The 23026-nt window shown below is 44.6% G+C and overlaps 1 protein-coding gene and 1 pseudogene across 1 annotated transcript; one reads left to right on the top strand and one right to left on the bottom strand.

Moving 5' to 3' along the window:
• Positions 1 to 1136: 1136 nt before the first annotated feature.
• On the top strand, positions 1137 to 5152 carry LOC136550332 (chitin-inducible gibberellin-responsive protein 2-like). The gene is made up of 2 exons (XM_066541876.1): positions 1137 to 1458; positions 3119 to 5152. The coding sequence occupies exon 2, from the start codon at positions 3312 to 3314 to the stop codon at positions 4929 to 4931; it is 1620 nt and encodes a 539-aa protein (XP_066397973.1). The 5' UTR covers positions 1137 to 1458; positions 3119 to 3311; the 3' UTR covers positions 4932 to 5152.
• A 209-nt stretch (positions 5153 to 5361) lies between these two features.
• Positions 5362 to 12126, bottom strand: LOC136550331 (WRKY transcription factor SUSIBA2-like; annotated as a pseudogene).
• Between the last annotated feature and the right edge of the window lie 10900 nt (positions 12127 to 23026).

Below are 23026 nucleotides of genomic sequence, written 5' to 3' on the forward strand. Positions count from 1 at the left end.
AAGCTGGAATATGTGCCGTATTTAGGTCTCCCTTGTTGGAGACAGTCTAAGGCACTTTTAGCCTAGTTTAGACCCCTTTTGGAGCAAATAGACTAAACTTTAGTTCTCCCAACCTCTCGTGTTAGCTCTTTTTAGCCCACCTGTTTTGATCCTCATGGACTAATCGAGATGACAATTATAGTCATATAAATAATGAAACATTTTTTAAAAGAAAAAAGTCAAGTTAAAAATCTAATTAGTTACCGTAAAAAACTAACTACCTCTACTCTAGTATCTATCCAGGTCACATTACTAGTTTGATGTACTCCCCCATCCTAAATTATAAGTCTTTTTTTTAAATTAGAACATCTTAAGTTTAACAAAAAATATATAATAAAATAATAATATTTATGACATCAAATAAGTATTATTCAGGGCGTTCGGCTATACTACTTCCCGCTTGTTTCAGCTTGTTTCAGCTTATTTTCTCTCACAGAATACTATTCAACCATCCAAAATAATCCAAAATTCACTATTCTACCTACCAGCCGAACGACCTCATTAGCATTAATTATATTTTATAGTATACTATTTGATGTTATAAATCTTTGTATTTTTCTATAATTTTGGTCAAACTTTAGATGTTTTGACTCTTTAATAAAGTTATAAAATGACTTATAATTTGGAATGGAAGAAGGAGAAGCTCCCTTATTCAATTTGGTCATCAGCTGCTATTAAAACATGATCTAGCAGCTTGTGTTTGAAGAAGTTAATAATTGCGATCTGGATCCATACACTGTACCGCCTTTAGAAAAAGAACAGCCCTATTATGATTTTGATGACGAGCCCCCTCTCCGTCTTTACTCCGGCGACGCCTACCGCCGCACGCCCGCACGGGCAACGGGCAGGCGGGGCGCGGTCTAGATTTTTTTTTTCCTGCTGTCCCCGCGCGCGGTGCGAGTGTCCAGTGCGCGCACCGTGCTGCGGCTGGCTCGGGTCGGGACCCACGGTTTGAACACAGGCGCGCGGCGGGTCCCGCGCGCCCCCGCCCACACATCACGCGACGAAAACCGCGGGGCGAGCACAGCTGCACAGGCTACGCACGCACGGACGCCGAGACGCTACGCGCGACGCGGGTAGAAATACGCGGCGGCACCCCGATTGACCCACTGCCCCTCCTCCCTCGGCGGAAACATCCCACTCCCCTGGCCTGGCCACCACCACCTGCCTGCCCGTGCCCACTGCCCAGCGCGCACCATCCCCGCCTCTTCTCCGGTCCTGTTTGGCTGATAAAGTACTGTTCGTCTCCTCCCCAGCTACCGCGCCCCCTCCCTGTGTTACTGCCCTGTTCTTCCCTGTCTGCTCCACCAGCTGGGGTATTAGGGGCTTAGCTACCTGGGCCTGGCTGTCCGCTCTCCGAGTACGGAAGCCTCAGCTGCTTAAGGATCTGGCCTGGGCGCCCGCCGGACGACGGGAGAGGTACGTGCTTGCCTTCTGCCTCCTGCCTCCTGCCTTGCTTGCCTTCTTCTTCTTGGGTAGCTGGTGGTACTAGCTCGGGCCTGTGTGCGGTTAGCAACCGAAACGGATGGGAAGCTGTTGTCTTTGCTTGCTTTGCTTCAGGGTTCAGGTTCAAGCTCCTGTAACTCTGCTCGGGCTGCGTGTCGTCTCTGCTTGCCCCTGTTAGTGCCGCTTCGGGGCCTCGCTGTTTTGACCTTGGCATGTGACAGTGGTTTGCGTGAATCGATCTAGACGCTCAGTTCGTTGTTCTGTGCCCTGTGACGCCGAGAGACGTGGGAGCTTCAAAAAAAAAAAAGTATAGTACAACGAAGCTGCTCTGAACTCTGAAGGGAGCTTTTCTTGGTGAATGATGTTTTTTTACTTTCTCCATTTTCCTTAAAAAGTGGTTGTTTTTTCCTGCATACAGTATCCTGCAGGAACAGGATCATCTCGTACTAGTAGTAGTACCACAAGTACTCCACAACCCCCATAGGCTCATACAGCACATTCATCATTCATGGCCTTGCTTTGTGAAGTTGTGGGGAATTTCTTGTTTCTATTTTTTTTAAAACACATGTCAATCGTTAGGTCTTAGGATGAGCACGATGCACACGAGTGGTGGTTAGTACGCGCTTACGCGGATCTCTTGATCCGTGACAGAAAAAAAAAACAGATCTAGAAGCTTTTGACCACCTAATGTTCTGAATTTTTATATAATAAGAGGATAAAAAAACTCTTGTGCCGGGAGTGGTTCAACGTGCTGGTCAAACTCCTTGTGCGGGGGTTTGGTTTGCCGCAGAAAATTCTTTATGACTCTCGCCTGCAGCCTCTCTTCTGTTGACTGTTCGTACCTCAATTCAGCACTCAGTAGGTACAACGTACTAGCACGTTTGGTTCGGAGATTGTACAGTGTTGTGTACATCCCTTACCATGACGCAGAATCGTAGCTTTTCTATGGTCAGCCTTGCCCTTACAGCATCCTCCTACCCACCTGCGTCCCCTTTCTGTCAGCAGGAATTTGGAGATAGCTGGTCGTGCTTGTGTTTGTCGAGGTTCGGTGTGCTACTGTGGCCCTATTTTTGGCCCGGTTTAGATGCAAATTTAGTGGAGGATTTGGGGATTGCTATTTGGTCTGCATCTGGCTTCCACAACTAGCATTTTCTGATTAGGCTAACTAGTTATATATGCTCTGTCATGGCTTTCAGAGTTAGCATGGATGAAAATAGCTGCATGCTACCTTCAGTAAAGAGAACCTTTTTGAGGGAGAGACACTCTCTTTTTTTTCCTGATTTACTAGAGATGCTGTTAAACGTATGTGCTAACTGTAGAATTTTCACAACTTGCTTTCTGAGGAACACACCAAACTATTTTTTTCTTATATATATTAAACAGTAGGGGCTTCTTTCCCCTCCTGAATTCTCAAAAAAAAAAAACTTGCTTTCTGAGGAGTTAATTCTCAACTTGTGACAGTTGGGAACTTCTGTGAGTGCTTATTGTTGAGTTAGCACACCATATTTATTTCTGTAAGCGACAAGGCTGTGTACTTGGTTCTTATATTTCACTGTCAAACTTCAGTACCAATTCTCTTACTGGTACATTACTTTGTAGGTTTTGTTCTCACATGCTTAATTTACTGTTGCAGATTCTGTTTGATCTTCATAAACTACTCCTAGACAACTAGAAGACATATTCACACATATCAGCAATCAAATTGTAAACTCCGAATTGACTTCAAATTTGGACATGCTTGTCTTACCAGAAGCTATTGATAACTTGGAGTTGTAGTCTATCGGACTCTCTACTGGACCAGGGTGGCTGACACTCCAACTTCCCGCATGGTGCACCCCTTTGGCGACGTCCCAAGGCAGACTCCCAAGCAATTCCTGTATTCTGGTAACTCACAGCACCACTGTCATCCATACCAGTCAGCTTCGAACACCCATGTCGTGCCGCAGCGTCATTACACCATGAGGTCTCATTCACCGGATGCTGGCTCTGAAGACCATGAGAATCACAAGCAGTACACACTGGACTCCTCTGCAGCTTCTGGTTGTTCAAGGCATGGTTCTCCCTCCAGTCAAAGTGTCCATGCTGGGAGTGGCAGCCCTGTATCTCATGAAGACAGCCACTCCGGCTCCACAAATGGCAATGGATCACCTGTGAGCGCCTCATGTGTCACTGAGGACCCTACTGATCTCAAGCAGAAGCTGAAGGATCTTGAGGCTGTAATGCTGGGGACAGACCCAGAGACAGTCAACAGTCTCGAGATCTCCGTCGCAGACCAACTTTCCTTGGAGCCCGAGGAGTGGAAGCACATGATGAGCATGCCCAAAGGGAACCTGAAGGAGCTGCTAATTGCCTGCGCTAGAGCGGTGGAACATAACAACAGCTACGCCATTGATCTGATGATCCCAGAGTTGAGGAAGATGGTTTCAGTGTCTGGTGAGCCACTTGAGAGGCTGGGAGCCTACATGGTGGAAGGTCTTGTTGCCAGGCTCGCCGCATCTGGCAGCTCAATCTACAAAGCTTTGAAGTGTAAAGAGCCCAGGAGTTCTGATCTCCTCTCCTACATGCACTTCCTCTATGAGGCCTGCCCCTACTTCAAGTTCGGCTACATGTCAGCGAACGGCGCGATCGCCGAGGCTGTTAAGGGAGAAGACAGGATCCATATCATTGACTTCCAGATCGCTCAAGGGACTCAGTGGATCTCCCTCCTTCAAGCCCTTGCAGCCAGGCCTGGCGGGCCACCGTTCGTGAGGATCACCGGCATTGATGATTCAGTCTCAGCTTACGCCCGAGGCGGCGGTCTGGAGTTGGTTGGCAGGAGGCTGTCACACATTGCTGGCCTCTACAAGGTGCCCTTTCAGTTCGACGCAGTCGCTATCTCCAGCAGCGAAGTGGAGGAGGGGCATCTCGGCATCGTCCCTGGCGAAGCCGTCGCTGTCAACTTCACCCTGGAGCTGCACCACATCCCGGACGAGACGGTGAGCACGGCGAACCACCGGGACCGGATCCTGAGGCTGGTGAAGGGCCTGTCGCCCAAGGTGCTCACGTTGGTGGAGCAGGAGTCCAACACCAACACGGCCCCCTTCGCGCAGCGGTTCGCGGAGACGCTGGACTACTACACGGCCATCTTCGAGTCCATCGACCTGGCGCTGCCGAGGGACGACAGGGAGCGGATCAACATCGAGCAGCACTGCCTGGCTCGGGAGATCGTGAACCTGGTGGCCTGCGAGGGCGAGGAGCGGGTGGAGCGGCACGAGGTGTTCGGCAAGTGGAAGGCGCGGCTGATGATGGCCGGGTTCAGGCCGTCCCCGCTCAGCGCGCTGGTCAACGCCACCATCAGGACGCTGCTGCAGAGCTACTCGCCGGACTACAAGCTCGCCGAGAGGGACGGCGTGCTCTACCTCGGGTGGAAGAACAGGCCCCTGATAGTCTCGTCGGCATGGCACTAGTGTTGACTTCAGAGAATGTTCATCTGATGGAGAATGTTTCTTGTAACTTTCTAAGTACCTCGTAGTAGTCTAGATATGTTTGGCTGAGCACTAAAACTATAGCCTGTGGTGATACTGAGTCGGAATAGAACACCTATAGCCTGATGCTGTGATGGCAGTTACTACCAGCCTGATAATGTGTAGTAGTAATAGTAAGTTTGGGTATATGTTTCAGTTAATCAGTTGTGCTTTGAAAATCTGGGTGCATTCTGAAGAGTGATCTCAGTCAGAAAGGTCATCAACCCTTCTAACTAACCCTTCGGAAATCTTCGCTAGTGGGGCTGAAAATCAACAGAAAAAATAATTCAGCTCAGTTTGCAGAAACCTGGCGGTTTATTTGCATATCTGAAGAAACCGAACTTGTGAAATGATACATTTCATTTCATATGAATATCATACTGGCATCATTCATATGCAGGAGATAACAAGGCTTTGCCACCAGATGGCTCTTTGGTTCTATCCCATATTCCAGTACAGAAAGAAGTTTACATAACCAAATTATCATAATCTAATTAATCATAACTGGTTTGCTGTACAACGAATGTTGAGCTGCAGCGTCACATACAGCGAGTACCTCCAAGCAGCAAAAGACATCATCTGTCATCGCTGCAGCTCCCAGGTTTACCTTGACCGCCTCCAATTATGTGCGGATGATACACAGGAGAGCATCTTCTGAAGAGATCTTCATGATGACGGTAATATGTGATTCACGGAGGTATAACCATCAGCAGAGACACTCATGGACCCATCACTAAGTTACCAGCACTACTGTAACATAAGTTAGCTGATCGGTCCAAAGGTGCGGCTTTGAAAGTAAACCCTTCATTTCCTTTTTCTTCTCTGGAACCGTATATGCTGCTAGCTGCATTTCCAGGTACTGCTGTCACAGGCATTCCTGGAAGTCCCAGGCTACTGTACACAGGAGCCATGTGTTGCATTTGATACTGCATAGGTTCTGGAACTGAGGGCTGCATTTGGTTTGTTGCATCGCTGTGGTTAGGGCTGATACCTACACCAAGGTCAAGACTGATGGTGTCACTTTCGGCTGCCTGAGAATATTGATTGGTGAAGGCCCTGGGATCGCATGCTCTCATCATGCCACCAAGGCCTGGCATGATGCTGTTAATAGGATGCACCACAGGCTTCATGGGAGCTGTGGACATCTCATGGCTTGCATTCCTGGAAGCAGGGACTTCATGGTTATGTTTTCCTTCATATGTTGTGATCACTGACTTCGGGTCATGTGATGCTCTCTCAACATGCTTCCTGACCGGGCATCCTGTATGTGTGCATTTGTAGTAACTCCTGCAATCAAGAACAGAAGTGAATATGTTTTACATATGAATGCACAGCCTAATGTGTCATTCTTTATAAAAAAGAAAGTGCAGAAAACTAGAGGCATGCCAATCTTATCACCAGGACAGCGCCATCAAAATTTTGGCAACCGTAGGTATCAACCCAACACGAATTGGAGTCCACATGCCTAGCTAGCAACCCAATAAAGAGTAAGTTCTTTCAAGCCTTATTTCCCAGCCATTATTAAACTACATGAAAGGCTTCGAACCAAAAGATCAAGCATAGAAGACAAATCCCAACCAATCGATTGCCTTGACTTCATGTTATTAATTAAAAAATACACACTTTATCTATGCAAACTACATATTTGGAAAAGAGTGCAAGACAATGTTTATTTTCTACATGAAATGTACTTTTGCAGGGTAGGGCGAATAGGCTAGGATATATACATAAATCAACATGTACTTGTATGATGGTATAAACAAAATGTGAAGCACCTGATATTCCTTCCTTATACACTTTACATATATCTCATAACTTTAATTCTTGTGTAGTTAGATGCAATCTATGCAAAGGGAATAGAACACATCATAATAGTATTGGCTAGTATCTGCCCAGATCAGGTGCCAAACAGTACAAAATGGCAGCACAAATCAACAGAATAAATGGACTCTAGCTCTGAGGGACCTTGAAGGGACACATGGACAGATCTTAATAAGAAGGCTTCCTTCTCCATATTTGAGATAGATGTCCATAGCAGTTTTTGCATCTTTCCACCATACATGTTTACCAGATCTGCCTCCAAATTTGTTCAAAGTCAACCTTTCAGCTTATCAACGTTAAGTAGAAAATTTTATTGTTTCTTGGTCATTTCCACTCTGGACTGAAGTTTCTAGAGAGCACAAGTAACCAGCATAGTAATAACAATTTTTTTTAGAAAGGGCCAAAAATCAACAGGTACACAAATGATCAATTGCAATAAGATATGCTGATTACAAACATTTCCTAGTTTCTGGTCCAAATAATGTAACCCTGACTTTTATCATATAATGGTTAAAATTCTCTTGGAATGTCAAATAAAAAAAAGAAGGAAAACATAATAGTAGGCAAAAATAATGAACAAAATGAGTACTGACCGTGGGTTGGGGTTTCCTTTCACTACTTTCTGCCCATATTTGCGCCAGCGATACCCATCATCCAAGATATCAACTTCACTAACAGTTTGTACAACAACACGGGGCTCACGATTTGGCTTACCCATCAAAGCAGCATCGATACTAGCAGACTCCATTTTCCTAGTCACACAGTTGTGGAGTACAGGATTAGCAATGAGAGGAGAGAGCCTTTAGGGCATACTGAGTCCAAAGTTCAAACCATGTTTTACCTGCGTTTCGAGTCCAAATCATCATCATCGTTAGCAGTCATCCCCAGGGTAGGGTCTTCCACCTCCAGCATCAACATCATCATCACTAGCTGGACCCGGAACAGTATCAATCATGCCAGCTGAATGTACTTGGTTACAGAGGTTGGAATAAATATTTGAAGGCTTGTCTGCATAATAACAGAAATTCTCAGACCCAACAAAATGTCACAGGTAAACATTAAGAAACTTAGGAATCAAATGATCATTGTATGTTCAAATCATTCCTTCTCAAGAATTTGGAAGACTCAGGAACTAAAGTTGTTACAAAAGCAATTGAAACAGACATGCAAGATGAGCAAGAAAATACTTCATAATGCAAAACTAGATATATGTATGCTCAAGTCGAAATTGCAATGCACCGGAATCCAATGTAATTACAGAAAACCATGGCACACTCACCTTCAATAGGTGCCACACCATCATATCTTTCTTCACCCTGGCTTGAAGGAACTGCACCAGCAGCTATTCTTCTATTCGGTTGGGGCTTAGGATGATTATGATGCCCTTTATAAACAACTTCAGTAATCTGACCATCAAGCGAACGCTCTAATAGCTTTTTAACTTCACAATTAGGATGCGTGCACTTGTAATAACTTCTAGGATTTTCACTTCCCTTGACATGCTTCTGTCCATATTTGCGCCAATTATAGCCATCCTCTGCTGATTTTTCAGCTACATTTTCAGTTTGTGTCTCCTGGGCAGCATTTTCAGAGCTATTTATCTGGTGCATCTCTGATGTACCAACTTCAGCAGGCATGTTGTCAGATGGACAAACTATTGAAACAGGTTGGTTTGGAGCACTTGAAACATTTGCTGTGTGACTCGATTCCCGTGAGCAGAGAGGTTTATTTTCAGTCATCAAATTGCTAGATGGTGAGGCATGATTTGAGCTATGATTTTGCGTAGGAGTGTCATGATGCTTTTGATTGTTGACTGCAGGAGCCTGCATGTGAACACTATGAATGTCATGGAATACAAAATTATTTGCAGCGCAACTCAACAAGAATAAGAAACATAGAAGCCCCATATGGGTATATCACAATAAATACTGAAGTTGTTTCATAAAAACTTATGAGTTATACAAAAAGAAAACTTTTACACATATGAGAATAGACTAGTTAAGACTCAGGACAAAATATAAGAATATCAACTTCATTCAATGTTGAAGTTAGAACACCCTATTTTGTTGAAAATAACCGAAGCCACAGAAAGAGTAATCCTTTCAGTACTGCAACATAGGAATGCCATGGAAATTTTATAAGGAAACATCCACACCACTTCAATTGTGGACTATTCCTACGAAATTCATGCAGATTTTCCTCTTTATATTCTAATTTACAGGCTTGTTGTAAATGTGTAAACACACTAGCAAACTTTACCTCGAACTGTCCTAACACTTGATCATAACATATATTCCTTAATCCTTAATCAATCCATTTTCCAGTGTAGCATTTTATATGTTATCAAGCCATAATGTAACAGAACCATAACTCATTCAGACTTGAAATTGTGGCATACGCAAAGTCACAAACACAACAGTGTCACTCATATGTGGTCAGTTACTCAGTTTAAAAAAATAATACTGGGCGCTCAATGGTAGGTCCCTGGTCCCCTTGTGAGTCATTTGCAAGCCTAGGGCAATTTTCCCAAACCATGATAATGAGCGGTGTCCCCTACTTTTCATTTCTAGCAAATCCAAGTAGAAAAACTTAGACTAGTGACAACATGCACTAGACCCAATAAAACTAAGTTAATCGGATTCCAATACAACACTCAAGAGTCCAAATTCATTTCATGCCAGAATTGACTACCTAACTCCCAAAATAAAACAGCAGGGGGGGGGGGGGGTGACCGGTTATGTTATCCGACTAACTTGTTGATAACTACACACCTATTAAAGAACGCTAACAAATCATATGGTTGGTAAATTGGTAATTATTATTTCGGTCAACGAAACATGCACATAAATGCTACTCCCTCCGTTCCCTTTTACTAGGCGTAACAAGGCTGTTTGCAGATACCAAGTACAACCTTCAATCACATGCAAATCGTATTAACTCGCAGTCTCGCATAGTCATCTGTGTCCCTGGCCACGTAGTCTAACCGTCGTTCCGTTTCTGCCCAGCAGTATACAGGCCATGTTTGCATCCACGCCTTCATTTAATGGACCAAAGGTGCCATTCCATGCATGTAACGTTTCGGTGCTGGGATATTCACATGCATGAGACGTTTCGGTTTTGAGTGGTCTAATTAAGTGTATCCCTTGATACTCCAGCCCACCCAGTATTATGGCCAAAATGAAAAACGAGAATACGCCTGTTATAATAGAATGGAGGTAGTAGAACACAGTAGAAAGGGGGTGTTTTTTTCATACAAAACAAGAACAAAAAAAAAACAAATTGATTCCATGAACCAGAATGCAATATAGAGCTCCTATGATCCTATCTATAAAATGTAAAACACTGAAACCAATTAGCTGCATCTCTGAATACTAATAAGATAAGGATTGAAGAATAAGCGAGCATCATGCTGCTAAAAGGAAGTGGCGTAAAGCACATCAGAACTATAACTTCCTCTGCAGAGCTTAAAGATAATTTCTACATTATATTTTAGTGGTATCGTACAAACAAAATGCTTAAACTCCCTTTGCTGCTATACAAGATAAAGTTTTTTTTGGTAGCTCCCTCAAGATGCGTGTTCTATGGTGCTAAAGAATTACAAAAGTAATCATTCTAATAATGGTTCCATACCGCCGATTGAGAATTGAGATGAGGCTTGAATTCAAAATCCCGAGAACCTCCATCTTCCTGGCCACTACCAGCTGAATTATCCCTAGGCGAAGGCAGTATGTCCCGATGAGTTCTCTTGTTGATGATTGCAGACATGCTCAGAGTACCAGTTGTGGGAGACGGCTCAACCTAAATAGAAAAAATGCTATTTGATTATTTGTCCAGCAGGATAAACTATATCTATATGAATCATTGAATATAAAATAGTGTAGAACGACGCTCACACAACTTGTTCAAAGTGTTTCTGTTATGACAATATAGTATTATTTAAGCCCTTAAAGGTTTATTAGAACCACCAGTGAAATCTGAAATGAATACTAACTTCATTAATTCTTACTTTAGTAAGAAGAATATATTTGCCAAGCATCTAATGATTGGAAACGGAAACAGAGAAGGATGTAAACAGTAACAACAAACTGGAACAGAGCAATAATTATGAATCTGTAATCAAGCGTCCTATCCTCACTTATTTTGGGTTGTGGGTAGTCAGAAAGAAGAATGAAAACCAGAAACAGCACTTAAACCAATCTCAAGAAACAATAGCAACGAAATGGTCATCCATAGTCCAATCAAGCCTGCAAAATTCACTCTTTCCTTCCCCCAGCAGCTTGGTGTTTTCTTTATGGAAATGTACCATCCCTTAGCACTCGAGACCAGTACCATACCACCCGAGGCTGAGGAGACATTTCCTTAAATAAGGCCCTTTAAAGCCCCCACAAGAAAAATGCCAAGCGATGATTTGTTCTCTGAGCCACCAAGTGTGTGCCGGACAGAATAATTCCCCCCGACGCACAAGCAATAGCTCTCCCCATCACCCCGCACCAAATAGACGGCGCAGGGGCGCCCCAAAAGGAGGAGCCGAGCAAAAACAACCATATCCCCGAGAACCCCGCGGGAAAGGAAGCTCCAGAAGCCGCATATCACCACCGGAAATGCGAAAGCGCGGGGCAAAAGCGCGATATTCCGGCGCCACAAGCCAATCCCACCGGCACAAATGTCTCATAAACTAGGCCATAAAGCTAATGCGCATCGGAATCCCTCTTTCCCCCGTCCCGAATCAACCTCGGCGTGACATGGAGGCCGCGGAATTCGCAGATCCCGCGGGAGCAGTGAGTGGCGCGGGTGACAGTTACAGGGAGGCGCGGTAAATTACCTTGAAGTTGTTGAGGAGGACGGGGGACTCGAGGAGGGCGCCGGGGCTGAACCCGGCGGGGATGGTGAGGCACGGCTCCCGCGAGATCGGCAGCCGGGCGGGGGACATGGCCTTGTACCTCGCGCCGGCGCAGGCGAGCGCAGCCACACGTCGATCCGCCAGGACCGGCTTCTCCAGCGAGCCCCCAGCGCCGGCGGGGAGGTCCCCGGAGCTAGGGTTTGGCGAATCGGCCATTGGCGGGGCCGGGATGTGGGGGAGCAGAGTGAAGGGTACGAAGACAGGGAGCGGGTGTTGGTTTTGGAGGGGATGGTGGGAAGGGCAGTTTGGGGAAAGTGGCCCCGTCTAGTAGCGGGAGGCCGCGACTCATGTTGACTTAATTAATGGGGGCACGTGGATTGCCCCCTTCTGCCCCTGCGACGTGCGCGAAATCGCGCAGGGCTGGGCGCTGGCCGGAAGCGGAGCACAAGCGTGGGGCGTGGCGTGGGTGTGAGCAGAGCAACCGCGGCACGAAACCGGTGGTGGGATCCGGGGGGGCCAGTGGAGTGCAGACAGCGACCTTGGCTGGCTGTGGGGTCGGCTCTTTGGGGCACCGGAAGCTCTCTTTTTGTTACGTCCCTGGATCCTGGGCCCCGCGCTCTGGTGGTCCCGTTGGCAGTGACGAATGACGTTTCACGTGCGTTGGGGCCGTGGTGGTGGTGGGGCTGTGGGGAAATGAGGGGTGGGCAAGATAAATGTGTTGTGTTAAATTCTGCATGGGATGCCTGTCAGGGCAGAGGCGCAGAACAGTACCCCATCCATGATCCATATCATCATCTTGGGGATTGAAATGTGAAACAGAGGAAGAGGGAGGGGTCTGGCCCGAATTGATTGCAGGAGCTGCACGTTGGATGGCGTAGGAGATGTTTCTACTGCGGTTAGATTAGCAGTCCGTGACAGTGAGCAGCTACAAAAATTTAGGGCAGCCGCGTTGAGCTAGCCTGCTAGATAGGGTCTGTTTGGCTGGTATTAAAGTCGACTGATAAATCAGTCTTAGGACATGTACAACGGCTCTCTTGAGCTCGTCTCCACGACATAAATTTTGCAGAAAACACCCCGCCGATGCTAGGAGACCGGGTCTGCGTCGTCTCGCGAGACGACGGGGAAGTCGCGTGGCCCGAGGCCGAGACGCTGCCTCCAGCAGCATTGTACGGGGTCGCCGGTGTCCCCAAGCCGAGAGTGCAGATCCAGTGCACGCGCACGCGGTTCCGGTACGCGGCTGAGGGAAATCTCGCGCCAAATCTTTCCCCACCTCCCTATGTCGTGGTGTCGTCGCATTCCATCCTTCAGCGCCGGCGCTGGTGTCTGCTCCCGTCGTAGGCCGCCGCACGGTCGGCTCTGGGGAGGTGCCCTGCCTCGCCAGGTCAAGGCGGCCGAGGAGGAGCAGGGCTGCGCCGCCGTGGTCCTCGTCAGGCCCAGCACATCCATGTATTGCTCGTCGTCTACAGGTTGCCTGCCTAGCTTGTCTGCGTCCACGCCGGGCAGCACACCGCAGATGAGGCCCGTCTCCGCTCCCAGGGAAGGCCCCCCGCTGCATGATGGCACCACTGTCGTTCGTCGTGCCTTGCGTCGTGGAGAAGAGGAACTGCTGCTTCATAAGCAAACCCACTGGCCACTGCTTGCAACCTTTTGGGTCTGATGACTGTCTGGTGAAAAGGTTCACTCCAATATCTCAATTGTTCTCAGGGCAAATTATTGAGTCTGACAATTTTAAAAACGGCAAATTCAGGTTGTAAGATTCGACGGATATGAGGCTGAGAAAGTTAAATCTGCTATCTGCAATTTTTAGGAACATGATTTACAGAAAGGTTACAGATGAGGCTATGATATAGTAGTGGCTACCTTGACAGAACAGGTTTTACAGAAAGGTTACAGATAGTGAATAACAATTGTCTGCTATCTGCAATTTTTAGGAACTGAAGTCTTAGAAAAGCTTAGAGACTAACTGAAGTCATTGCAGTATGTCCTAAAATGCTTCCTGAAACTATGTATGTTTGAACTTGGAGAGGAACTGTAGTCATTGCAATATGTGTGAGCTTGCAGAGGACATACCCATGTAATGCTTCCTGAAACTATCTAAATAGTGTGAACTTGCAGTATGTCCTTGAACTTTCAGTTAAGTTTTTATGCTGTTAAGTTTCTGCATGTACTGATTTCTAAAAACTACAGATGGCATGCAGTTTCTGTATTGCAGGAAACCGAATGTGCCGTTTTTTTCTAGAAAATTGGATGGCATGCAGTTTCTAAATGTGATGATTTTTTCCTGAAAACTAGAAGGCACTTAGAAAACAAATAGCTTGTTTATGCATGTTTGTTTATTCGAGCACATATGGTAGCAAGTTGATATTCATGCTTGAATCATTTTTTATCAAACGACAACACAATGGTATACAAATTGATATTCACCGTTTATCTTGGTAACATGCGAAGCATTAAAATGCTTGCAGACGACCCCTCATCTCGGAGTTGTATGATCTGTCTTTTTACTTATCTATACGTCAGATACCAGTCTCTTAGAGACGACCTTTTGTCTGTGGGTTGTACATGCCCTTAGCTGATTTGTTGTGAGAGAAAAATATTGTAGAGTTGATAAACCGGCTCATAGGTTCAAGCCAACAAGATAAGTTGCCACATCACTTAAGACATCTTATATTCGTATAGTCTACTTGTTGGTTTGATCTCCCAACCACAGTGGCCCAACGACCACTTAGGCCTTGACCTCGCGCCCTGATCGAGGGCGCCCAGTCCATCTATGGCTGGCAGGCCCCCGTCACACTGCGCATTAAATAGAGGTGGGGCCGGCGGCTCTCAGTACGTGGTTCGCCTAAGCCGTACGCCCCACCTACTAACCCTAAACCCGATCGACAGAGGGACACAGCCAGTGACGGGAAGCACCGCCGTCGCCACTGTACTGCGCCAACACTCCGTCTGTCGCTGTCCGTGCGCAGACTTCACCGCCGAACCTATGATGGCCGCCAGCTCCTTTTCCAATCCCTCGGATGATCGGTAAATCATCTCTCTCTCTCTCTCTCTCGGATCTACTTGTTCATCCTGAAAAATGAAGTGTCCCCGCTAGATCCTAGACCTAGAGATAATAGTGGTCTTATCAATGGTACTAGAGCCAGGTTTTACCGTATCGGTCTAGATTGGGAAAGAAAAGAACAACAAAAGGGGTCTCGGTTTCGAGGACAACAGGAACCCTAACCCTAAATGAACACAAAGAGATGGACGGAGGGGAGGGACCTACCTGGTTCTCTCGTCGCCGTCGCAACCGCCATCGCGCGGGGAGAAAGAGGCCCGATGGCGTTGCCGATCTCCTGTGCGAGCTCGTCGCCGGTCCAGATCAGGGAGCCGCGCCGCGGCTGTCTTATGCTTGCACGTGTGCGAACTCGAACCAAAGGGCACCGATCGCAAGGCCATTCGACGGGGCCGTGCGCAGCCGCACGCGTGCACCTACGAAGGGCCTCACGGCGGCGCCATCCTCTCCCGCCGAACGCTTCTTTCCTGGCACCGGTACGTCGAGCTCCCTTGCCGCGGCTTGTCGATGGCGTGAGAAGAGCGGAGGGGGAGAAAGGAAGAGAAAGGATAGAGAAGGGGATGCCAACCGGCTCTAGCTTTGGTCGCGCCCTACTTCACCGGCGACGATGGTCACAGTGGCCGCCGCCACTGCTCTGCTGATGAGCTTAGAGAAAATGAGGAAGAACAAAATGAGCTAGGGTTTGGGGAGGGCGACCGGCGAGCGGGGTTTTGATCCTGCGGAAGTCACGCATGGCCGTCCGATCAAACTGAATGAGGCACGATTCGCCGGGCTGAATGAGGCCCAGGCGGGGCGGCAAATTTCCGGCCTAGGCCTAGGTTTATAGATAAGATAGATTATAATATTGTTATTTTCTTACCAACGTTGATGATAACAATATTATAAGTTCATTTATGAGTTTAAGCTTAAAGTTAAATTATGGTATTGTTATTTTCTGACCAACGTTGATGATAACAATATTATAATTCTATGAGTTTTATATTTAAAGTTTAAATCTCTGATGAATTTTGTATCAAAGTAACCAATTTTTCAGAGAATAGATAAAGATCAAGGAATGCTCTTAAACTAGAGAAAGTATTTTCATGTTTTCGCTGCAATGAAGTTGATTGTCTTCTATTAAATTCGAACCAACGGGATAATTTAATTTTGAGGAGCAGTTCTATGTTTTCAAGATTATTGAGTTTCTATACGTTAATTCCATTTCTGCCCAACGGTGATGTGGAATTAATGTAGAAAAATGATGTTTTATTCTATTTCTACCCAACGGTGATATAGAATAGAACATAAAGATTTTAAAGTTTATTGAGCATTATTGTTGAATATTTTTTCAGACAAAAGACCTCCATCCTTTCATTCTTAAAGGCAGTAAAAGAAATAAGCTGGGTACTTGTGACTCAGATGATGAAATGCCTAAGGGCAAGTTATGTATGAAAGAATGCCATTGCTTAAGGGACTGTGTTCTCTTTAAAGAATGGCTTGGAAAGGAAAGAATTAAAGGATATTGATCAAAGAAAGGAGATAGAGCAATAAGAGTTTGTTTAAGAAATATAATCAGTAACATGCATGTTTAATTTAACCTACGTCGGATTAAACATGTGCGTTAAAGAATATTCGGATTTATTTCTGAATTTGATGATTGAACATGAGCCAATCCTGGTAGTTATGTCCGTTCAAGGGAATTATCTCACATGGCGGGAAAAGTTTATGATAGTACCCGCATGGTGGGAAGTTTGAGAAAATACCCGCATGTCAGAGTAAAGTTGGAATAGTACTTATGTTAACCAAACCCACATGGCGGGGTAAAGTTGGCATAGTACTTATCCCGCATGGCGGGAGAAGGATGTGATGACTCATGTGCTCTAAGTGTATTCAGCACATGGAGAGAAGTTTGGGATAGCTCTTATGCTATCCTAGTATTGACCGTACACTCTGATTGTGTCATGGTCATTAAGTACTCAATGAGTTTAAGAACAAAAGAAAGTTGCATGTGAACCAAAAGATAAGAATGATATGCAAGTGTGACTTACAGAAGTATTGATAATAATAGACTATGTTGAGTTTTGAAGTGTAACGAGGAAAATGTACTCACATATGAATTTTGTTTTGCATAATGTAATCATGTGGATGAAGTAAGTAATCAAAGTTTTCTCATTCACAAGAGTTCTGAATGTTTCAAAATTGTGGTAGAAAAGTTCATACCACATTTCGAGGGGGAGAAATGTAAGATTAATTAAGAAAGACAATTAAGAAAGATACTTCCCCATACTTTAGATAATGCAATGCATACTATGCATTGAAGGTAAAAGTGATCTATAAAAAGATGAATGCGACCATTGAGGGAGTAAGACGATCATAATAACGATACCCCTAAAGTAAAGAAATAGCTAAATTCCTTGACCTTTTACAGTTCCAATAGGAAGATAACATAGTCGGCTAGTATTCATACTAGATGAGTTCAGAGTTATCAAGGCAGTGCTAAACGCGTCATATGAGTTTTTAGCAGATTAAATCTAAAATAAGAAATTTGAAGATACACCATCTTTATAGAAGATAGAGTAATCTGGGGGAGCATGGTATGTAGATACCTAAGACTTGAATAGAAGTGAGACTACATATCCACTACAGTGTTTTAAGAGCAACAAATTGCTTAATACATGTTGATGTTGTATGACATATACAACACTTGATGTTAGCTCTTAAAAAAGATGAATAAGTAAATAAGGATCTTGTGATACAGGAGGCTATAGAAAAATTGTCTTTTGGCAATGAAGAGTAACAATAGCCCCATATGAAAGAAGTGCCATGAGGCCCCAGAAGGTCTCAAAGAATAAGAAAATTAGATATTTTTGGTGACTAAGGAGTCAATGTTAAGAAAGAAATTCAAATGGAGGGTAATTCCACCTCATTTGAAAAAGCCATGAGAGGCGTTCACTCGTTTAAATGGCAAGAAGCAAAGGAGGATGAAATAAAATCGATAAATACTAACGATGTTTGGGACTTAGAAGAAATTTCCAATGGAGCCAAAACAGTAAGTTGTAATGGGTCTGCAAGACAAATGTGACTCCAAAGGGAATATGGAAAGCTATAAAGCGCCACTTGTGGCGAAATAATTTACACAAAGAGAAGGAATAGATTATAATGAGCATGCAAGGATTCTTTTATAATCATAATGGTGTTAGTGGCACATTACGATTTACAGTAACATCAGAAGGATGTAAAGACACATTCCTTAATGGAGATTTGTATGGAAAGGTTTACATGGCATAACTCAAAAGGTTTTGTCGTGGAAGAAAAAGAACGTAAGGGATGTTGTCTAAAGAAATTTATTTATGGATTAAAGCAAGCTTCAAGATATTGGTACTTGAAGTTTGACAGTACAATAAGAAGGTTTGGGTTTAAAGGGAATATAGAGGACAATTGTATTTATGCAAAGTTTAAACATGGGAAATTTATTTTCCTAATCCTACATGTGGGTAGCACCTTACTCGCTAGTAGTGGTGTTAATCTACTGTTGGAGAAGAAATAGTTCTTGTCCTCAAGTTTCAATGAGAATGGTCTTGGTAAAGCGTCATTTGTTCTAGAAATTGAAACTTATCGAGACAAAAGGAAAAGGGGTATTAGAACTATCTCAAGTGTATACTTAGAGAAGATTCTAAAGAAATAAAGTATATATGTGAGTAAACCTGCGTCTGTTCCTATAGTAAATGGTAATAGTTTTGGGAACTTCTAGTGTTCCAAGAACCAATGTAAGATCGATAATAAGGACGTCATATATGTTTCAGCTGTTGGAAGCTTAATGAATGTTTATAAGTAAGAACTTATCCTGACATAGTTCATATATCCAGGATGTTTTGACAGAAGTCCAGTCCAGATATAGATCACTGGAATAGAGTTGAGAATGTTTTGCAATTGTGCAAAGATTTATAGGCCTCATGGTGAGTAAGAAAGAATAAATACTCTTAAATAGTTGTGGGTACAAATGTTAAATTTTGATGAGATGTTTAGTGAAACCCACATAGTAGCTAACACTCGTAGTTGGAGTTTTATTGTGGAAAAGCTCTAAAGAAACAGTTATGGTGTCATCAAAGATGCATACCCACAGTATAGCTTGTTATAAGGCTTAAGAACGGGCGAAATGGTTAAAAGAATTTACACCCGGAATTGATAATGGTATTCAACAACAATAACCATTTAAGTAGTTTGCTCCTATAACAACGGTCAAGTGTGCTGCCAAACACATTGACGTTAAAGTTATACGTTGTGAAGGAGAAAGTCCGAAATCATACTAAAAGTATTGAACATATAAGTAACAAGAAAGTGCTTATGGATCCGCGTACAAAAAGCTTACCACCCAGTGTGTTCAGAGAACACACGGTCGACATGACTTTAAGGAAAAGCCTATGATTTTCGGACAATAAAGGGCCCAAAGTTAAAGAATCTGTTTCAGAAGAAGGACGTGTATTGTAGCTGTTAAATCTATCAGCGATTGACCGTGACGATGAAGCATGCTCTATGCACTAATCTGTGATGGAACAAATAAAAGTGAAAGGGATTAAAGTCAAAGTTTAAAGTTAAAGTATGAGTTGAGATCAAGGGAGAGAATGTTGGTTTGATCTCCCAACCATAGTATCCCAACGACCACTTGGGCCTTGACCTCGCGCCCTGATCGGGGGCGCCCAGTCCATCTATGGCTAGCGGGCCCCCATCACACTGCGCATTAAATAGAGGTGGAGCCGGTGGCTCTTAGTACAAGGTTCGCCTAAGCCGTACGCCCCACCTACTAACCCTAAACCCGATCGACAGAGGGGCGCAACCAGTGACGGGAAGCACCGCCGCCGCCACTGCACTACGCCAACACTCCGACCGTCGCTGCCCGTGCGCAGACTTCACCGCCGAACCTCTGATGGCCGCCAGCTCCTTTTCCAATCCATCGGATGATCGGTAAATTGTCTCTCTCGCGGATCTACTTGTTCATCCCGAAAAACGAAGTGTCCCCAGTAGATCCTAGACCTAGAGATAATAGTGGTCTTATCACTACTAGCTCATAAATATTTTATCCTGTGGGTCCCACATTCCACCTTCCTCTCACCTGCCTTCATTCTCATCGTGACCGCACCTCCTTCCATGTCCGCACCTCCTTCCTGAAGCTCCGGCCATCGTTGTTGGTGGCCATGCAGCCATACTCGCGCTCCTCTTCACTGTGCTCACGTTAGCTCGCTGAGCTCGCGCGCCGCCGCCACAGGGCTTGCGCTCGCGCCGGGCAGTTCGCGCCGCATCCGGCCTCCGCTATCCCGCACTCGCGCCGGGCAGCCGCTGCGGCTTGCGTCCGTCCGCCGGCCAGTTTGCTGGTGCGCTGCGACCGTCTGCACGTGTACATCTGCTCCGGCGTGCCGCAACCGTCCGCCGGCAGCATCGGCCTCCGCGCCGGGCCACTGTCACCGTCTACGCCCCTCCGCGCCGCCGTGTGCCATCTACTCTGGTCAGCCGCTGCCATCCGCGCCCCTCCGCTCCAGTCCACAGCTGCTCTTGCGCCTCTCCGCTCCAGTCCGCCGTCGCAGGTCCAGACCGAAAGATGCAAGAAGCAAGAAGCAAGAAGGCAAGAAGCAAGATGGGGGAGGGGGGACGGGAGTGGGCGTGGGCGTTGGCGTGGAGGGCCCACGAGTGGCCCCGGAATCCGTTCGAGCTAGGCGTGGGAACAAGAGACAGCTCTTGTCTTTCTTTTCTTTTTCTTCCGCATAGATAAAATGCTGAGCTGGATCTGTATGAGCCAGCTGAGGTGTCATTGTTACGAATGCTCTTAGCTCTTAGGGCAATGACAAGGTCACTCGAATTTGTTTTGCATGCTATTGGTCAAGATTGCTTACATCACCTTTACCTGCTAGTTGATGGTAGCGAGTACCAGTTCTGTAGTATGGAACTGGAAGTGTCACATACTCAAACTCGATGAATGTGAGTGAGCATTCGTTCAAGAGCTAACCATGGACCATGGAAAGGGAGTCTCAAACAAAGCCAGAAAGCTAGATCATATATTTCCACATTAAATTCTTGATCTTATGGAAGAGAGAAAATGATACCAGAGAGTGTACTATCTCTTCTTCAAGAAAGAAAATGTGATGTGATCCATGCTTCATTGGCATGAGAGAGGTCAGATTGTTAAAGATCATATATGTATGACCCACATGGTTTTAGCGATGTGCTAGAGACAAACCTTGAAGGAGTAATCTTTTTTTGTTATCTTGTATACAAGGTGGATGGGCTCAGAGCTAGTGGGCTAAATTATTGGTGGAGAAGCTCTAATACAATACAACATTCGTAAAAAAGCAAGAGTAAATTGTATATGGTTCTGATTTTTCTAGATATAATGTATATTTAAATGAATGGTAAGAATTACGTACCTAAATTACTAATAAATTAGAATACAGGGAGTACAGCTGTAGATAAGATTCAAAAGCCAATGCGTCTATATTCGTTCAGAGATTTCAAAATTGGAGCCCACCACAAAATCCATGACTGTTCTTGTGCCAGGCTCCGACCAGAGTTAGGCCCTGTTTGGTTTCTATGGGGGCGTCTAAAATTCCTGCCACATCAAATATTTAGACACATGCATGGAGTATTAAATATAGATTAATTACGAAACTAATTACACAACTTGCGACTAATTTACGAGATGAATCTTTAAGTCTAATTAGTCCATGATTTGACAACGTGGTGCTACAGTAAACATGTGCTAATGACATATTAATTAGGCTTAAAAAATCATCTTGTAAATTATCCTCTATCCATGTAATTGGTTTTGTAATTAATCTATATTTAATGTTCTTTATTAATATCTAAACATTCGATGTGACATGAATTTTAGGAGCGACTAAAGAACGAAACACTCCCTTATAGTGTAAAACAGTGGCCATGGAGTGACAGAGCATCAACCCTAATGATGTTGCTTCAGAGCTTATGCATCTAGGCATACTCAGCTCTAGACTCTAGTAGATATTTAGCCTTGATTCTTTTTTCCTCTATTCTTATAAGCCGTTCTGGATTTTCTAGTTTTAGCTATGCATATGTATATACATTATGTCTAGACATATAGTAAAAAATTCTCTCTCCATTCCAAATGAATCTAGACATATACTTCTAGCTTTTGTAGATATGTAGCTTTTGCTATACACTTAAATATATACGATGTCTAGTAGATACGTAGTAAAAAATAATGAATCTAGAAAAAGCCAAAATGCCTTATAATTTAGAATAGATAGAGTATGTATCTACAAAAGTTGACTTACAGTTTGAAATGGAGAGAGTACATACGTAGGCCCCATTCGGTTTGCTGAATCTTGGCTGAAATTGGCTGAAAAACACTGTTCTCGCTGAATTGTTGTGAGAGAAAAACACTGTTTCAGTCGAAAAAACAAGCTGAATAGTACCATTTTAAAGGTAAACTGAACGGGGCCGTATTCTGCTATGCTTGAGAGATGGTTATGTTGTTCTCTTTGGATCTATTAGCTGCTAATAATCAATAACTAGCTAATCAGTCTGTTCGCTGGTTGGTTTCTGGACTAATAAGCCCGACTGGTGCTGGTTTGTTGTGAAAGAAAAATATTGTACCATGGCTGATAAGCCCTTGCTGAAACCAACAAGTGAACAGGCTGAATAGCTCAAGCTAACATTAGCTAGCTAACTACTTCCTCTGTCCCAAATTATAAGACATTTTGGTATTTCTAGGTTCATAGTATTTGCTATGTATATAGACATAATATATATCTAGGTGCATAGCAAAAGCTATGAATCTTGAAAAACCAAAACGTCTTATAATTTCGAACGGAGAGAGTATTAGTTATTTGGTCCAACTAGCTGATAGTTATCAATGAGTGTTAGCTAGATCTATTTAGATTTAAATAAGCTAATTATTAGTAATTGTTAACTTCTATTATCCATGAATTCAAACAGCACCATAGTGAACCATCCCTTTCTTGGCCTCATCGGCGCAACAATGTGAAAGCCCACGTGGCCACGTGTGGACGAGCACGGCCAGGCAACGACATGCCCTAGATGTGCGGGCCGTCAGGTGGTGCAGAACGGCAGCTGAGGTTATACCAATGTCGGCCTATACAGGCACCAGATCGAGCGGAGCCGTGCCAGGCAGGCCCATCATGAACAGAGCCACATGTCTGTTGTCTACGTGGGCCTCCATGGAGCTGACTCGGGCCTGTATACGTCATGTAACTCTGAGAAGCACTGAAACACTGCCATCATTGCGTGTGTATGTCGTGGGCACAATTTGACAAGTCGAATCGGAAACGCGTGTGTACACATTTCTATGCCACA

The sequence above is a fragment of the Miscanthus floridulus genome, chromosome 4 (genome assembly GCF_019320115.1).
Source record: "Miscanthus floridulus cultivar M001 chromosome 4, ASM1932011v1, whole genome shotgun sequence".
NCBI classification, from domain to species: Eukaryota; Viridiplantae; Streptophyta; class Magnoliopsida; order Poales; family Poaceae; genus Miscanthus; species Miscanthus floridulus.